This window comes from Hyla sarda, chromosome 6, assembly GCF_029499605.1.
Source record: "Hyla sarda isolate aHylSar1 chromosome 6, aHylSar1.hap1, whole genome shotgun sequence".
NCBI classification, from domain to species: Eukaryota; Metazoa; Chordata; class Amphibia; order Anura; family Hylidae; genus Hyla; species Hyla sarda.
The window spans coordinates 272,965,211-272,983,047 of record NC_079194.1 but is presented as its reverse complement, the minus strand read 5'-3'; the positions used below and the strand labels follow the sequence as shown (position 1 = coordinate 272,983,047).

Sequence of the window (17,837 nt, the reverse complement as noted above, 5' to 3'; positions counted from 1 at the left end):
CACCAGTTGATTTAAAAAAAAAAAGTTTTCCACAGTAGTCCCCATTTAACTGTGGTTGATATGGTAGTTACTACATGTACTTGTGTTTTATGTACAGGTGTCGCTCCAAAGTCTTCAGGTGGGGATTCATCATTGACCATTGAGGAAACAAAGTAAGTTTACATATGTATATATTATTTAATATATATAATTATATATGAAGTGCATCCTAAGCTACTACAAAACTGTTGTGTTATGTGACTACTGCTGCTGTGGGTTAAGGGAACATTGTAGTTTTGTGATGTGGCTATTATCTGCTTAGTTTACAGTTGAAACATCTATAGCTGTGATTTTACTTGTAAAACACTTATAGTCAATAATTGTATTGTAAAGCAGCTGTGGTTTTCAAAATGCTGTTGTTTAATGGGTTATCCAGAGGATAAGTTTTATCACGGGGAGGGGGGGGGCGGTCGGACTGCTGGGTATGTACATCTTTATTTTTTTACTGCCGGCAGTATGGGGGACAATTTTTTTATTCTGAAGTTCTCCTTTAATAGTTCAGACTTATATATATTGCATAGAGTTTCCCTTTTTTTTTTTTTTTTTTTTTTTTATTCTCAGCCAGATACCAACCAAGCAGCACCAGCCTGACGTTACCAGGGTGGGCGAGGACCATTATTACTGGCCCTCCCCAGCCTAAATGCTCCGGGCCTGTTGGTACCGCTCTTCCCAGCACCCCTGTGCTGGGTACCGGGGTAGTAATTGGGGGCTAGCGCTAGCTGTTATTGTGGCTAACGCTATTCCCTGGCTTAGTAATGGATTCCATCTATAAGAACTTCCACTACTAAGCCTGTAAAGTAAATAATAATAAAAAAAATAAAGTAAATAAATAAATACACAACACATTTTTTTTTTTTTAAATTAAAAAAAAAACACAAGCCCTCGTTAACAATTTTATTAAACCAAAAAAAGCTGGTAATCGTACTTCTCCAAATCTAAAGTAGTCCAACAGGATACACTGATCTGAAATAAGTAGAAAAAAAAAAATGGGTTAGTACATTTAAGGGGTAAAATGTAATTAACGCGCGCGCGCACACACACACACACACACACACACACACACACACACACACACACACACACACACACCCACCACATTTTAAAAGCTCAAAAGTGGTGTTCTGAAGTCATTTATCGTTTTTTTGCTTGTGTGCTAAAAAAAAATGGTATTCTAAAGAATTTTTTTATTTATTTTTTTCTTATATAAGCCAAATGATAAATGTCACACACTGCAGAACTCTTACCAAAGCCAACAATGATAAATGTCCCCGGATTTGAATTGGGCCTTATTGGCTGTTGCAGAGATGGTTTACATGTCAATTTATTCTTTTCTCTAGTAAACTTCGTGCTAAACTTGGATTAAAACCCCTGGAGCTGAATACAATTAAAACAGGTATATATAATGTCTCATGCTTTATATAAGTAATCTTACTGTTACCACATTTAACCCTTTATTTGGTTTTGCAGAGAGTGGCACTAAAGAAGACCCAGTTGCTGCTGCAATCATTAACCCGCTAGTTCTAAGGCAACAACAGGAGCTCAGGGAAAAACTTGCAGCTGCCAAAGAGAAGAGACTACTAAACCAGAAACTAGGGTAAGAATTAGTGTTAGAGAGTCCCTGATATATCTGTCCTATCTAAAACTTTGAGAAACATAAATTGCTGACTAGTAGCAGACATTGATGTTTACGTGTACCTGTCGTTAACAAAAACTTTTTATGTAATGTAGATAAAACCATTATTTGTATATATGTAATATACATTGGTTAAAAAAAATGTGTATATTTTTGGATGAAAAAAAATGCTGTCCCTGCAGCTATTGTCTGTGTGTCTCTGTGACAGGAAGTGAGGGCAGAACAAGCGGGGCTCTGTGCAGGCTCCTGGCTTGTCAATCCTCCTGCTGTGATATGGGGTGTGTCACAGGGCCTCTGTGCACAGGGCCCTGTGGGGTCTCCTCACTGAGAGACACAGACAATAGCTGCAGGGACAAAAATATACACTTATTTATTTATTTATTTTTTCTAACCAATGTACAGTGGTCCCTCAACATGCGATGGTAATCCGTTCCAAATGGACCATCGTTTGTTGAAACCATTGTATGTTGAGGGATCCGTGCAATGGAAAGTATAGGACAGTGGTCTTCAACCTGCGGACCTCCAGATGTTGCAAAACTACAACACCCAGCATGCCCGGACAGCCAACTGCTGTCCGGGCATGCTGGGAGTTGTAGTTTTGCAACATCTGGAGGTCCGCAGGTGGAAGACCACTGGTATAGGAAGTTGTACTCACCTGTCCCTGCCGCTCCGTACAGTCACCGCTGCCCTGGATGTCTCCTTCCATCGCTGTTGCCGCATACCCGGGGTGTCCCCGATGCTCCGGCAAGGCTTCTGCTTCCCCGACATCCTCGCTCTCCGTCGTCGCCATCACGCCGCTATGCACGTCGCTCCTATTGGATCATGGGACGGCGTGCGCAGCGACGTGATGACTATGGAGAGCGCCGACGATGCAGAGGATCCCGAGGACAGGTGAGTGAGCATCACCGGAGCTCACGGGGGAACCGTAAACGGCTATCTGGTGGCAGCTGAAGCAGTCTGCGCTGCCGGATAGCCGTTTATGCGATGGCCCCGACATACAAAAGCATCATATGTTGATGCTGCCTTCGACATGCGATGGCCTCTGAGAGGCCATCCATCGTATGTTGAAATGATCGAATATCGGGGTATATTACAAACATACATATGTTTCTACATTATATAAAAAGTTTTTGCTAATGACAGGGACACTTTAAAGAAAGCAAAAATTCCTTAAATTAAACTTTGCTGTGACTCGGAGCATTGTTCGCTCTTTGATGTTTTCTTCCACTTACAGTAAAATCAAGTCTCTGGGAGAGGATGAGTTATGGTTGGATGATACAGCTGCTTGGATTGAACGAAGTCGGAAGCTTCAAGCAGAGAAGGAGAAAGCTGAAAAAAGAGTAAGTGTTGTCACTTTTTTTTCTGTTTTGATCGGTGATCTCCCATGTTTCTCAAGGAGTTCATCAGTCAAAACAAAAATGTATTGCTCAACAATCTTGTCTAGATTTCTATGCTGGAAATGAAGCAGTTCTGTTTGTAAGAAAAATCTATATACTGCAGGATAAGAATGCTGCAGAATTTTGGAAATAATTGGCTGTTGACACTGTAGATCTTTGAGATGGTGGTGGTAACTAGAGATGAGCGAACTTACAGTAAATTCGATTTGTCACGAACTTCTCGGCTCGGCAGTTGATGACTTTTCCTGCGTAAATTAGATCAGCCTTCAGGTGCTCCGGTGGGCTGGAAAAGTTGGATACATTCCTAGGAAAGAGTCTCCTAGGACTGTATCCACCTTTTCCAGCCCACCAGAGCACCGGAAAGCTGAACTAATTTATGCAGGAAAAGTCATCAACTGCCGAGCCGAGAAGTTCGTGACAAATCGAATTTACTGTAAGTTCGCTCATCTCTAGTGGTAACAAAGTTTAGCCCTTCATTGGTGTGGCTCTCATAAACAACCATGTACGTATACATATGTTATAAATGTCTCTAGTCAGAGACTACAAAAAGATAGGGCCAATGGGGGAGATTCATCAAAACCTGCCCAGAGGAAAGGGGCTAAGTTGCTCATTGCAACCAATTTTTGAAAAGACCTCTGAATAAATGAAAGAAGCAATCTGGTTGCTATGGGCAACTCAGCAACTTTTCCTCTGGACATGTTCTGATAAATCTTCCCTAATAAGTATATAGCAAATGTACCTGTATACAGTTTCATCATAATCCTCCAAAAATGCACATACACAAAGCAGATTGTGTTTATATTTAATAAAATGTATTTAAAGTTACATATCAAAGATAAAAAACTTAAAATGTGAAGAATAGAAGACACAATACACTGTTCCTAGGGTATACAAGCCTCTGCAAGCAGTAGTATGGATGCAAAACTATGTAGTGCAGGAAAGCAATAGTAAAAGTGGATACAAATGTAAGAAGTATAACAAGACCACGACATATCTTGTGCTACTTTACAGCAGAGTTATAATCAGAGATAAGTGCGTAACCCCACTGCACATTTGCACATGCTTCGTCATATTTTATGTGTCTGTAGTCAGAATAACTTTTTTGTGTTTTAATATTTTTGGAGGTTTACTTGTTAGTTTATCCTCACAGGCAAAACTGTTGGCAGAAATGGATGAAGAATTTGGAGTGTCCAATCTTGTAGAGGAGGAATTTGGACAAAAGAAGGTTAGCCGTGCTTTCTCCCTACTAGAACAACTTAATTTTTTTTTCTTGTATTCATTTGATAATCTGATGAGGATTTTTACTTTTTATAGACTTACTCCTCCCATGATTTACAAGGTCTGACTGTAGAGCACAATCTAGAATCTTTTGCTGAAGGACAGGCTGTAATACTGACCCTTAAAGATAAAGGTAATGAGATTGATGGTAAACATTTTATGAAGTCTTATGGGACTCTGTACAGTGTAATTTTTATTTGTTTCATTGTGCTCTATTAATGCAGGCGTTCTCGATGAGGATGAGTCCGATGTCTTGGTTAATGTAAATATGATAGATAAAGAAAAAGCAGCCAAAAATGTCGAGCTTAGGAAGAAGAGACCTGATTACAAACCGTATGAGGAAGAAGAGTCTGTCGATGACATGGTTGTGGTAAGTGTGAAGCCCTTTGACATTTCACTGCCACCCCTTTCTTTCAAAAGATGATTCCATATGAACGAAAGATTAATGATTTTCTTGAACAGTCATATCTCGGGCGCTCTTCATTGGGGGGGGCACAGATACTGATGGGATATATGCTCTTGCCTCTAGGAGGCGCTGACACTAGGAAAAAAAGTTGACTCCTCCCTGGCAGGATATAACCGCCCACTGGAAGTGAGATTATCAGCTTTAGCTAGTGTCAGTAGGAGGCAAGACACAGGTCTGGTGATCTCCAGACCTGTTTTTTTTTTTTTTTCTGCGTACAATCGGAAGAGCTTTTTGCCGGCTATGATTGTGGGCTTACTGCCCACGATTGCAGCCTGGCTCCCCTCCTGTTTTGTTGGTTGTCTCTGCTGTTCATGCAGCAGAGGCACTCTCCTCTGTAAGAGGGGTTTATGCATTTGTTTGGCTCAGCGACAGCCGTTCTAGTCACCATCTGTTGTTTGGGTCCTGCCATTGCTCTCCTCCTCCTTTGGCGCACTCTCCCTGGAAGGGTGTGTTCCTCCTTCCCTTTGATGGTGTCAGTTGTGCTACACTGGCCCAACGGTCTTTTGGAGTAACCTTCCTGTGCCCAGATCCTTGGAGCCCCAGCTGGTTTCCATTTGCATCCCCCTCTGTTCCCTCCCTGATGGGATTTGCTTCGGAGCACTCTAGGGTCTGAGATCGGTTAGTCTCCTTGTACTGGGCACTTTCCTAGACTGCCGTGGCGTGCCTTCTTTTCTAGGTCGGCCCTCCTGCTTCTTCGGGTCTTAATGATGGTTGCGGTCTCGGGCATGTGTAGTGGTCCTTCTGGACTTCTCCGCAATCCCATTTGCAGGTGGTCTTTCTGTGCTGCCCTTCTTGTCTCGACATAGCGTTATGTCTCCCAAAGCATTTTGCAGATATTGGGGATGCTCCCCCTACAGGTGTGGAGCCTCCAGGCTATTTTTTACTTTCAGGCTCCTTCTACGGGTCCGGGTACTCCGGGGGATGGAGGGCAATCCAGTCTGCCAGTTTTTCGTACATTTGCCATGTTCGAGATTGTGTCTATACCGTTTTATTTACCAGAATAACTGGCTGTGATTTCCAATTAATACATCTGATTGGACATGCAGTGTAGTTATTCCAGTTATGCTTGTGATATACTCTCCTCTGTTTCATCAGTTTGTGTACTCTGTTTACCTATTTACACTTAGTGATGGCCTATGGCATTGTAATCTGTGCCCACAATTTTGTTAATATACAGCAAGCTATCAGTCACTTTTGATGGAATGTATATGTGTCTTTTATTTAGTTTAGACACAAGTCTGTACTTTCTAAGTATGACGAAGAGATAGAAGGGGAAAAGAAAAAATCCTTCCGCTTGGAAAGTGGTGGTACAGCTGATGGATCCTGGGAAAAAGAACTTCAGAATATTCGCCAAAGCCTACACAATCAGGCACAATCCTTAGAGATTCCCGCACTGAAAATTGCATCTGAGTACTATACCCCTGACGAAATGGTAAGATTGAGAAACTGGGTTCAAATTGGGATTTGCTGTGCATAGTTTTAGCTGTTTGCTACATGAGCAGTTAGTTGGTACATTTGTTTCATTAATACTATTTTAATATCAATGTATAATCAAAACAAGTAGCTGAGAATGCTCTGTAAATGCTCATTCCTTTTTTAATGAAAGGTAACCTTCAAAAAAACAAAGCGACGTGTGAAAAAGATCCGTAAGAAAGAGAAATCTGTTGTGACTGATGACCTTTTGCTAATAAAACCTGATACCCGCAGGAGTGACTTTGGTTCCAGGTAGGGAGTCAATCTTCTATTCTTTAAAGCAAAGGATGTAAATATTAACAAAGAAATACAATGTAAACTTAGTCTTAAAAACACACCATACAGTGGTTAAGGCTGTATTAAAATCTGGTATACTTGTTTCAAAAGTGTTGTTTTTATTTTATTTTTATTTTTTTTTAATATTTATTATTTTTTTGTTTGTTTTTTTTGGGTGGGGGGTTTCTCTGTGGATCTAGGTCACACTCCCTTCTACAATGAGGCATAATTTACAACATGAGCCTGGTTTATTTACCTGTGTGTGTGTGTGTATATGTATATGTATGTGTATGTATGTGTATGTATATATATAATATATATATTTATATATATATTATATATTATATATATATGTGTGTGTATGTATATGTGTGTGTGTGTGTGTGTGTGTGTATATATGTGTGTGTGTGTATATATGTGTGTGTGTATATATGTGTGTGTGTGTATATATGTGTATATATATATGTATATATATGTATATATATGTATATGTATATATATGTATATGTATATATATATATATATATATATATATATATATATATATATATATATATGTATATATATGTGTGTGTATATATATATAAAAACCAGGCTCATGTTGTAAATTATGCCTCATTGTAAAAGGGAGTGTGACTTAGATCCACAGAGAAACCCCCCACAAAAAAAATAAAAAAAACACAAATATAAATAAAACACATATTTAAATAAATATGTCATGGCTGTAAATGTTGGCACCCCTGAAATTTTTCTAGAAAATTAAGTATTTCTCACAGAAAAGGATTGCAAAAAAGCAAATTGGACATAATGTCACACCAAACTACAAAAATGGGATGGACAAAATTATTGGCACCCTTAAAGGGGTACTCCGCCCCTAGACATCTTATCCCTTATCCAAAGGATAGGGGATAAGATGTCAGATTGCCGCGGTGCCACTGCTGGGGAGCCATGGGATCCCCGCTGCGGCACAGCGCTATCATTACAGTACAGAGCAAGTTCGCTCTGCACGTAATGACGGGCAATACAGGGGCCGGAGCATAGTTACGTCACGGCTCCGCCCCTCGTGACGTCACGCCTGCCTGTTTTAAATTATCTGAGTAAACTGGAAAATTATAAAGGCTTTAATATTTTCTGTTTTTATTTTAGAACTCGTGGACGTGGCAGGAAGCGAGCGGGTTCAGATGATGAGGAGCGGGAAGTGGAGTTAAAAGCCGCCATTCCTCAGTCAGATGATGTTCGTGTAGAGAGCATGGACATTAGTGACGAAGGTTAGACAACTGCTTAAGGATTATGTGATATCTTATGACACTGATTTTTATTTCTTGATAATGAAACATTCCGGTTTATACTGGCATTGAAAAAGTTGTGCGATAACCCGTCACTTTGCTCTATTGGCTATAAAGAATTGCTATTAAATGTTGCAAATAGTTTTAAAGTCCCCAAAAGCCACTTTTTGGATTCTAGTGCTTATGATACTCAATAAATGGGTAACAGGGCTAAGAATTAAAGGGGTACTATGGTGGAAAACAATTTTTCTCTATTAGGGAATGTTAGGTCCTTTTTTATTCCCTTTTCTTTCGGTTTTCAGGTGGGGACTCAGGAACTGCGGTTCACTGTTTCCCCATTGCGAGAGGTGGCAGGCATCTTGGATGTACTGTTAACCCCTTCTCGCCAACGGTCAGCGCTTGGGGTTGTACCTCACGGGTCCGGGTCCCCCTACCTCCCTTTTCGCCTCGTTATGAGCTTGGCTTGCTGCAGGTGACAAAGCTGACTGAAGACTCCATGAGGTAAGTTCTTCAGACAAGGTGAGTAGGTCTCCCTCTCTACAGGTCCTGGATGAGCCCTTGCAACCTCTGGAGAACCCTGACTTGTGACCCACTCTTATGCCAGTTTTTGGGGTCTGCCTGGAGGGTATTGTTCCCTCCTTATTCTCTATATGGAGCTCCCCGCAGCAGCGTTTTTACTTCACTTTCCTTCGGTGGCCGCGTGTGTGCGCTGGCCGCCGTCATCCGGGAAACTGCCGGCGGGTTATCTCCGCCCTCTCCCTGCTCCCGACCTTCACATATGCGATTCGCATGTGCGCTCGGGGCCGGGAGCGTGCGCCATTACAGGGGCTTCACAGTACGTGCGGTTTAGCTCCGCCCACCGCCTTGCACTGTTCTCCGGCGCGAAAACTCTCTCCTATAAGCGCTTTGACCGCGCAGAGAGAGGAGTTTCTCAACCAATCAGTGTGCCCTTATTCTAGCCCGGCCCCCCTCCCCCACCAGCTGCCTGGTTAGGGACGCAGACTTGGGTGAGACCGTGTTCTTTTTACTTATTACACTTGTAAGGCTTTTAACTCTAAAATGTCTGGTTCTGCTGAACCATCTTGCTCTGCCTGCACCACTGCTCCCCCAGACCCCCTGGTAGTTTCTGTTCAGGATGTCCCTCCAGACCCTGTGGGTTCGGCCGTCCCTCCAGCCTGGGTTTCCTCCCTCTCCCAGTCTATCTCTGACTTGACTCAGGTCTCCCGCTCTATGGTGACAGCCTTGGAAAGGTCCTCCCTCCACCGGACCCGTTCCCCTTCCCCCTATGCTAACCGCGCTCGTAAGCGTCATCTGGGTGTTTCTTCAGGGTCATCCTGTATTTATTCCACATCTTTCAGGAAGGCTGCAGACTACAGGATTGTGATCCTCAAATCACATGTGATCAGCATTGTTGTGTATGCCACTACACAACTTAGCAGGGTGAGCACAGAAATTTTTTCTTCCCTTTTCCCCGCCCTCATGCTGGCTTTACTCCACAGGGAGCGCCTTTCTTCTTTTCTCTTCCCTGAGTTTTCTGGCAGGCATGGATGCTCCTCCTCTCTGAGGAATCTCTCCCCTGCTCCAGCAGGTTGCAGGCGTCTCTCTTCCAGAGGACGCTCTCATGGTCGCCGCTCTGGCTCCCCAGACCCGCGTACCAGGTCAGCCTCTCCCTCATCCAGGGCCACCTCAACACGCTCCCATTCTCCTGTTGAAATTGCGGATGAAGTCTCTGATTCGGCATCTGATTCAGAGGACCAATCGGATATTGCTGTCACGGTGAACTCATTGGTTTTGGCCATAAGAGACACCTTCCATCTAGAGGACCCAGGATCTTCGGACATAGTTCCAGAAGTATCCTTTCATCGTGCCCGTCCAGCACCCAAGATGTTGGATGCTGGAATCCGCCTGGAGGCATCCTGACAAGAGGTTTCAGGAAGCAAAGAAGGTTCAGGCGTGGTATCCTTTCGCCAAGGACTTCATCTTAAACTGGACTTCCCCTCCTTCTGTGGACCCGCCAGTCTCCCGCCTCTCTAAGGCTACGACGCTGGCGGATGCGGCTGCCTTCAAGGATCGGGTAGAGACCTTGCCTAAGTTTGCATTCGAAGCAGCGGGTTCCTCCCTGTTTCCCGCCATTGCTTCTGCCTGGGTGTTGAAGGCGCGCACTCAGTTTGGTCCTCCTAACTCCGTCAAGGTGTTCTTTCTGGATCTCCCCCAGAGGAACTATCTGACCTAGCGCTCCAGTGCTCCAAGGCTGGAGACTTTCTGTGTTCTGCTTCCATGCAGTCAACCCGCTGTGCTGCCTCTGCCACTGGTAACCTAGTGGCCCTCCGTCGCTCCATGTGGCTTAAGGCATGGGACGCAGATGCGTGTCTCTTACCAAGCTTCCATTTGCCGGCTCCTGACTTTTTGGCAAGCGCCTTGATGAGATAATCTCTGAGGCGACGGGCGGCAAGAGTTCCTTATTACTTCCAGAATAGGGCTCACACTACTTCCCGTAGGAAGTCTTCTTCTTTTCGGTCCGGTTTGGTTTCGGACTTCTGGTTCCAATAATGGGTCGGGGCAGGCGCCCTCGCGGGACAAAAAGGTTCCCTCCTTCCGGGCGCGCCCCTCTTGGAAATCGGAAAATCGTTCCGGCCGTTTTGCAGCCAAGTCTGGCACCCTCAAACCCACTTCCGCATGAAGGACGCCCCTACCCGCAAATTTTTCTCGGGTGGGGGGTCGTCTTTTATTTTTCCGAGACGTCTGGGCGGCGCACATTCAAGACTCCTGGGTCAGGGAAGAGGTGTCCAACGGATACCGGATCGAATTTGCTTCTCTTCCGGAGGATTGATTTTTCTTTTTCTGTTTCGGGCCCCCCGGTCCCCTTCGCTAGCGAGGGAATTTTGGGGGGGGGGGGGGGGGGCTTCAGTCCCTTCTCATCCAGGGAGTCATTGTCCTGGTCTCTTCCAGGGAGCGCTTTCAGGGTTTCTATTCCAACCTTTTCATGGTTCCCAAGAAGGGTGGTTCTGTGCGGCCCATCTTGGATCTCAAGCGTCTCAATCAACACCTTCTAATCCGCCATTTCCGAATGGAATCTCTCCTCTCAGTGGTGGCGTCAATGGATCAAGGGGAGTTTCTTCCTCGGTGGACATCAAGGATGCCTACCTCCATGTTCCTATATTTCCCGGCCATCAGCGGTCTTGGCACCTGTCATAGCCCTACTACGGTCGAGGGGTGTCTCAGTGATTCCTTACTTGGACGACCTCTTCATCAAGGCCTCCACCAGAGCCCAGGCTCTGGAGAATGTGAGCCTCACTCTTCAGACCTTATGTCGCTTTGGGTGGATGGTCAACAGAGACAAGTCTGTTCTCTCCCCCACCCAGTCTCTGGTCTTCTTGGGGCTTCAGTTCGACTCTGCCTCTGCTCGGATTCGCCTCCCGCCAGAAAAACGTCCGGCCCTCTTTTCGGGCGTCCGCTCCATCCGGATACCTTCCCCGGTCTCCATCCGTATTTGCATGGAATTCCTGGGTCGAATGGTGGCAGCCATGGAGGCTGTACCCTTTGCCCAGTTTCATTAGCGGCCTCTTCAGCTCGCTCTCTCTGTCTGTCCCTGCTTCAGGGCCACCCTGTCCATGTCCAGTCGGACAACACCACAGTCGTGGCGTACATCAATCGGCAGGGCGGCACTCGCAGCTCGGCAGCCATGTCCGAGGTGACAAAAGATCCTCCTCTGGCCAGAACACGAAGTTCCGGCCATTTCGGCGATTCACATTCCGGGAGTGCTCAACTGGGAAGCGGATTTTCTCAGTCAGTCCTCAGTCGACCCCGGAGAGTGGTCTCTTCTTCCGGAGGTGTTCACACACAACTGCGACCTCTGGGGGACCCCAGATGTGGATCTCTTCGTGTCTCGACACAACCGGAAAATTCGGATGTTTGTGTCAGTCAAGGGACCCCCTGGCTCTAGCCGTGGATGCCCTAGTAATTCTGTGGTCTGGCTTTGTCATGCCTTATCTGTTCCCTCCCCCTCCTTCCCAGGGTTCTGAGGAAGCACAAGCCGGAAAGTGTCCCTGCCATTCTGGTGGCTCCAGACTGGCCCTGAAGGGCATGGTACGCCGACTTGGTCTGGCTTCTGGATGACGTTCAGTCTTCCACTTCGTCCAGACCTTCTGTTACAGGGTTCCCTTTGCCACCCCAATTTACAGTCGCTGCATTTAACGGTGTGGCGGTTGGGACTGCGGTTCTAAGGGCCCACTGTTTCTCTTCCCAGGTAATTCGCACCATGCTCAGGGCTCTCAAGCCCTCCTCTGCGAAAATGTATCACCGTACATGGCGGTCTTACTTTCGTTGGTGCGAAACTCAGGGGCTTGCTCTCAGCTTCCTTAAGGATCAGGTTTCGGCCCTTTCCATTCTCTTTCAGCGTCCTCTTGCTTCCAATTCGTATGACCGGACCTTCCTTCAGGGCGTGGCACACGCTGTCCCTCCTTACCGGGCCCCTTCTCCCCCTTGGGATTTGAACTTTGATCTAGGCGCTCTCCAAGACTCACCTTTTGAGCCTCTTAGGGAGGTTCCCCTTCGCGTCCTATCCTGGAAGGTGGCTTTTCTTATAGCCATTACTTCCATTGGGAGAGTATCTGAACTGGCAGCTCTCTCCTGCCGTTCTCCTCTCCTGATAATTCATCAGGGCAAGGTTTTCTGTCCAGATCCATCCTTCTTACCTAAGGTCGTTTTGGCTTTTCATTTCAACGAGGAAATAGTCCTTCCGTCCTTTTGTCGCGCTCCTTCTCATCCCAGGGAGCGCATACTCCACAAATTGGATGTGGCACAGGCTGTTCGGACTTATCTTTCTGTCACCACCTTTTGTCAGTGCGATTCTTTTTTTTCGTCCTTACGGAAGGTCGTCGAAAGGGACAGCCTGCTTCCAAGGCCACCATTTCTTGGTGGATCCGATTTTCTATTTCAGAAGTTTACCTCTGCAAGGGGAAGACCCCACCCTTCAGGGTTTTGGCTCATTCCATCTGTTCTGTGGGGGCATTCTGGGCTCTCCGAAACAAGGCCTCGGCCTCACAGATCTGTAAAGCGGCCACCTGGTCGTCTTTTCACACTTTTTCGAGATTCTACCAGGTTCATACTTTTGCATCGGCTGATGCTAGTCTGGGGCGTAAAGTGTTGCAGGCGGCGGTGGTACAGCCGACGGCCTGACCTTTTTTTCTCTGCCCACCCAAGGGACGGCTTTGGTACTTTCCAAGGTCTGTGTCCCCCAATGGAGCCGATAGAGAAAAGGAGAATTTTTTTTATACTTACAGTAAAATCTCTTTCTCGAAGGATCCATTGGGGGACACAGCTCCCGCCCTTTTCTGGGGTTCCTATTCGGTTATCTGTCCGAGGGAGTGTTCAGTTAATTTTTCTTCTTGTTCTCGGACAGTTCATGGTTTTTTTTCATTTGACCGGTCGGTCTCCTCCTATTGCTTTGGAACTAACACTGATTAGCTCAGTGGCCTGGAGGCGGGTATATCCTGCTGGGAGGAGCAGACTTTTTGGTTACCATAGTGTCAAGCCTCCTAGAGACAGCAGCATATGCCCAAGGTCTGTGTCCACCAATGGTTCCTTCGAGAGAGAGATTTTACTGTAAGTATAAAAAATCTACTTTTTTTGTTTTGTTTTTTCAAATCAACTGGATTTGTAAATTACTTTGAATAAAAAATCTTAATCCTACCAGTACTTATCAGCTGCTTTATACTTCCCTATAGCAAACCTATCCTTTTCTGGACATGGACAGAGGTGTCAGCAGAGAGCACTGTGGTCAGGCAGAAAATAAATTCAAAAATAAAAGACCTTCCTGTGGAGCATACAGCAGCTAATAAATACTGAAAGATTTTTAAATAGATCTGTTTAACTTTTCTGTTACGGATGTCACGGACTTCCGTTCCGGTGGTCGGGACCCAGACCCTCCACCGCTTCCGGAGCAAAAACGGGTGGGTGCCGCATGCTATATTGCGGGGGTCCCCAGCGGCGGGACCCCCGCGATCAGACACCTTATCCCCTATCCTTTGGATAGAGGATAAGATGTCTAGGGGTCGAGTAACCCTTTAAGGGCCAAGCCCATTTTAACCTTAAGGACCAGGCTAATTTTATTTTTGCGTTTTCGTTTTTTCCTCCTCGCCTTCTAAAATCCATAAGCCTTTATATTTCCATCTATAGACCCATATAAGGGCTTGTTTTTTGCATGACCAATTGTACTTTGTAATGAAACCTATCATTTTACCATAAAATGTACGGCGCAACCAAACAAATATTATTTGTGGGAAAATTTTTAAGAAAACCGCAATTTGGCAAGTTTTGGGAGGTTTTGTTTTCACGCTATACACTTTACAGTAAAAATGACGTGTTCTTTATTCTGTGGTTCAATACGATTGAAATGATACCCATGGCTAGGTACTTTTTAGATTTTTTTAAGCGGTCCAAAAAATATAAAAACTTTTTTTTGGACAAAATCAGTAATCTAAAATCGCCCTATTTTGACCACCTATAACTTTTTCATTTTTCCCTATATAGGGCGGTATGAGGGCTCATTTTTTGCGCCTTCATCTGTACTTTTTATCGATACCACATTTGCATATATAAAACTTTTGAATAAAATGTGACCAAAAATGCAGCATTTTTGGACTTTTATTTTTTACGTTTACGCCATTCACCGTACGGGATCATTAACATTATATTTTGATCGAACATTTACGCATGCGGGGATGCCAAATATGTTTATTTTTTTTAAAAAATGATGCTTTTTGATGGTAAAATGGGAAAAACAGACAATTTAAATTTTTATTGGTGAGGGTGATTTTTCACTTATTTTTTTATTTTTTTAAATTTTTCAACTTATTTTACACTTTTTATGTCCCCATAGGGGACTAGCTATAGCAATCATTTGATTGCTAATACTGTTCAGTGCTATGCATAGGACATAGCACCGATCAGTATTATCGGTGATCTTCTGCTCTGGTCTGCCTGCCGTGTATGACGCAAGCACCGTTCTGATGCTCGCGGTCGTACACAGGACGTAAATGTGTGTCCTGGTGCGCAAAGTCCCGCCAAACCAGGACGTACATTTACGTCCGTGGTCATTAAGGGCTCAAGGACTCATCACAGACAAGTATGAGGGCTTGTTTTTTGCGCGACCAGTTGTCCGTTGTAATGCCATCACTCACTTTACCATAAAATGTATGGCGCAACCAAAATAATTGTATTTGTGTGGGGAAATTAAAAAGAAAACTACAATTTGGCAAATTTTGGAAGGTTTCGTTTTCACGCCGTACAATGTACAGTAAAAATGACGTGTTCTTTATTCTTTGGGTCAATATTATTAAAATGATACCCATGATAACATATACTTTTTCTATGACTGTTGCGCTTTAAAAAAAATCACAAACTCTTTAACCAAATTAGTACGTTTAAAATCCCTCTATTTTGAAGACCTATAACTTTTTTCATTTTTCCATATAAGCGGCAGTATGAGGGTTCATTTTTTTGTGCCGTGATCTTTTACTTTTTATTGATACATTTATCAATTTTTTGGGGGAATAAAATGTTTTCTAAAAAAAGCAGCAATTTTATTTTATTTAATGTTCACCGTACAGTATCATTAACATTATATTTTAATCGTTTGGATATTTGCGCATGCGGCAATACCAAATGTTTTATAATTTTTTTTTTTATATATAATTTTTGGGGGTGAAAAGGGAAAATGGGACAATTTACATTTTTATAGGGGATTTTTAATTTTTTAAATTTTTTTTTTTACTTTTTATTTTTACACTTTTATAGCAATGATTTGATTTCTATTACTGTTCAGTGCTATGCATAGGGAATAGCACTGATCAGTATTATCGGTCATCTTCTGCTCGATCTCAGACCAGAGCAGAAGACCCATGGAAGGCAGCGGAGGCAGGTGAGGGGACCTCCGTCTGCAGTTCTAGATCATTGGATCTCTGCGATAGCGCTGCGGGTGATCTGATCATCCATTTTAGTGACCGCAGCGATGCAGATGCTGTGATCTGTATTGATCACGGCATCTGAGGGGTTAATGGCGGACAGCCGCGCGATTGCGGATGTCTGCCATTACCGGTGGGTCCCTGGCTGCTATCAGCTGCCGTGACCTGCCACGCATGACCAGAGCATCGCTCTGATGCTCGTGGTAATGTATAGGACGTAAATGTACGTCTTGGTCTGGTGCGTTAAGTACAACCGTACCAGGACGTACTTTTACGTCCTACGTCATTAAGGGGTTAAACCACATAGGGCAAAATCCACATGATTAATGCCATCAATATGTAAGTCCCAGAAAACTCCTATACATATATTTTTCTGTGTGTGGCTGAATGGATATAAATATATATATTACAGCTGATGTAGCAATTAGTAGACTAGACTATGTATAATCTAGTGATGTTTGTTATATTTTATAGGGAAGCAATTGTTTTTTTTTTTTTATTCTCCTAACCTACTTTTTTCATTGCTTGTTTTACAAAAGAGGCTCCAGGTTCCCCAAGTGTTTTAGAGGAAGATGACTTAGAAGTTGAGTTGCACAAACAGCTTGAAAAAAGTAGACGACTGAAACAAATTCAGCAGCAGAAGGATAGCAGTGAAAAGGTAAATACAGGAGAACAATGAAACGATCTTGATATTAAAGGATAACTAACACTGTTCACCTGCACTAAACCAAATATATTGGGTTATAGTGTGGGTGAACAGCATTAAAACAAGGGGTCACTTACTTCAATTGGCTTCTAGTGGGAAAATTTGGCCATTTATTCCCCTATTATTATAGCGCTATGGAGGCAGGTAGACAGCTCGCAGTACTTCTCGCCTCCTCAGTATGCATCGCTATGCATGCCCCTGTAATGAATATGGTAGTTTCTTCACTCTTACGTCACTAGGGCGTGAGAGCCTGCTGGCACGTGAATGCTCTGCTCATGTTGCAGATCGCAGGCTCCCCTGCCTTGCTACCCCTGACAAGTGGATGTTGGTGGCACTTGAAATAACAACACACTTCCACTTAGTTCCAAACAGATATCTGGGATGTCACTAACAGGATATAAGAGATCTTTCATAAGGGAGTCAGGGGGCACTGGCGCATGTATTTGAGAGGGCTGGAATTGTAAAGGATAGTTAAACAGTGATATCATAATTGGGAATCTTCATTCAGCTGGTTGGTGGGGGGGGTTATATTTAGAAAGTTTGACACTTGTAAGCATTCTATAGGTTCAAGTTGTAAAACCCCATCTGATCCTTTTTGTTATCTATTTGTTTCTGTCTTCTCTTTTTAGATTGCTGCTATGGTAAAAAAGCTTAACACTCAAAAAAGCCAAGATGAAGATGACGACGACGATAAGAAAGGGTCCATCGTTTTTAATGCAACGTCTGAATTCTGCAGAACTCTTGGGGAGATACCAACTTATGGTTTAGCAGGGAACAGGGAAGATCAAGAGGATTTAATGGTATGAGCAAACTTCACCAGTGTCACCATATGAATCATATACAAAAATTATCCACCAGTTAAAAAAAAAATGAAGCAGATCTGTTGGCTACATCTGCCAATAATTGATGTACCCATTTCCTAAAGACATCCTGAAGGGTACTCCTGCCTAGTCAAAGCTACCAAAAGGAATAATTTCATGGAATTCTTTGGCGAATCATCCTTTGCGGCAGGAGTTTTATCCATTAGGAATGTGTTTAATATCGTATTCAGTAACGCTGTCACTAAAATGGATCCACTTGGCAATGTTGTATGGTGCTCATCGGAAGGCATTGGCAGATCTGACCCTTCATCTCTTGAAAGGCAGTATCTTACATCCTTTTTCTGCAATTCCAAAATAGCTGGCCCTCTCTTTCAGCCCTCATTCTGCAGGCAAAACAAATTGCATATCTCACGTGTGTGTCTGCAAGATCTCCTCAGGCATCAAAATAGCTTGCTTCCATATTTTCCACATAGTCGCCCATGCAGAGCTTTGCTTGTT

At 43.9% G+C, this 17,837-nt stretch overlaps 1 protein-coding gene across 3 annotated transcripts in view; it reads left to right on the top strand.

Annotated features, from left to right (window-relative positions):
• SART1 (spliceosome associated factor 1, recruiter of U4/U6.U5 tri-snRNP) overlaps window positions 1-17,837 on the top strand; it is a 65,517-nt gene that overhangs the window by 18,696 nt on the left and 28,984 nt on the right. For all 3 annotated transcript variants that reach the window (XM_056527337.1, XM_056527339.1, XM_056527338.1), the window contains exons 3-14: window positions 98-152; window positions 1,377-1,432; window positions 1,507-1,633; window positions 2,907-3,012; window positions 4,220-4,294; window positions 4,384-4,480; window positions 4,572-4,717; window positions 6,039-6,245; window positions 6,420-6,538; window positions 7,709-7,830; window positions 16,352-16,470; window positions 17,148-17,318. In XM_056527337.1, the coding sequence (XP_056383312.1) occupies window positions 98-152; window positions 1,377-1,432; window positions 1,507-1,633; window positions 2,907-3,012; window positions 4,220-4,294; window positions 4,384-4,480; window positions 4,572-4,717; window positions 6,039-6,245; window positions 6,420-6,538; window positions 7,709-7,830; window positions 16,352-16,470; window positions 17,148-17,318 (1,400 nt within the window). The remainder of the gene's footprint in view (window positions 1-97; window positions 153-1,376; window positions 1,433-1,506; window positions 1,634-2,906; window positions 3,013-4,219; window positions 4,295-4,383; window positions 4,481-4,571; window positions 4,718-6,038; window positions 6,246-6,419; window positions 6,539-7,708; window positions 7,831-16,351; window positions 16,471-17,147; window positions 17,319-17,837) is intronic.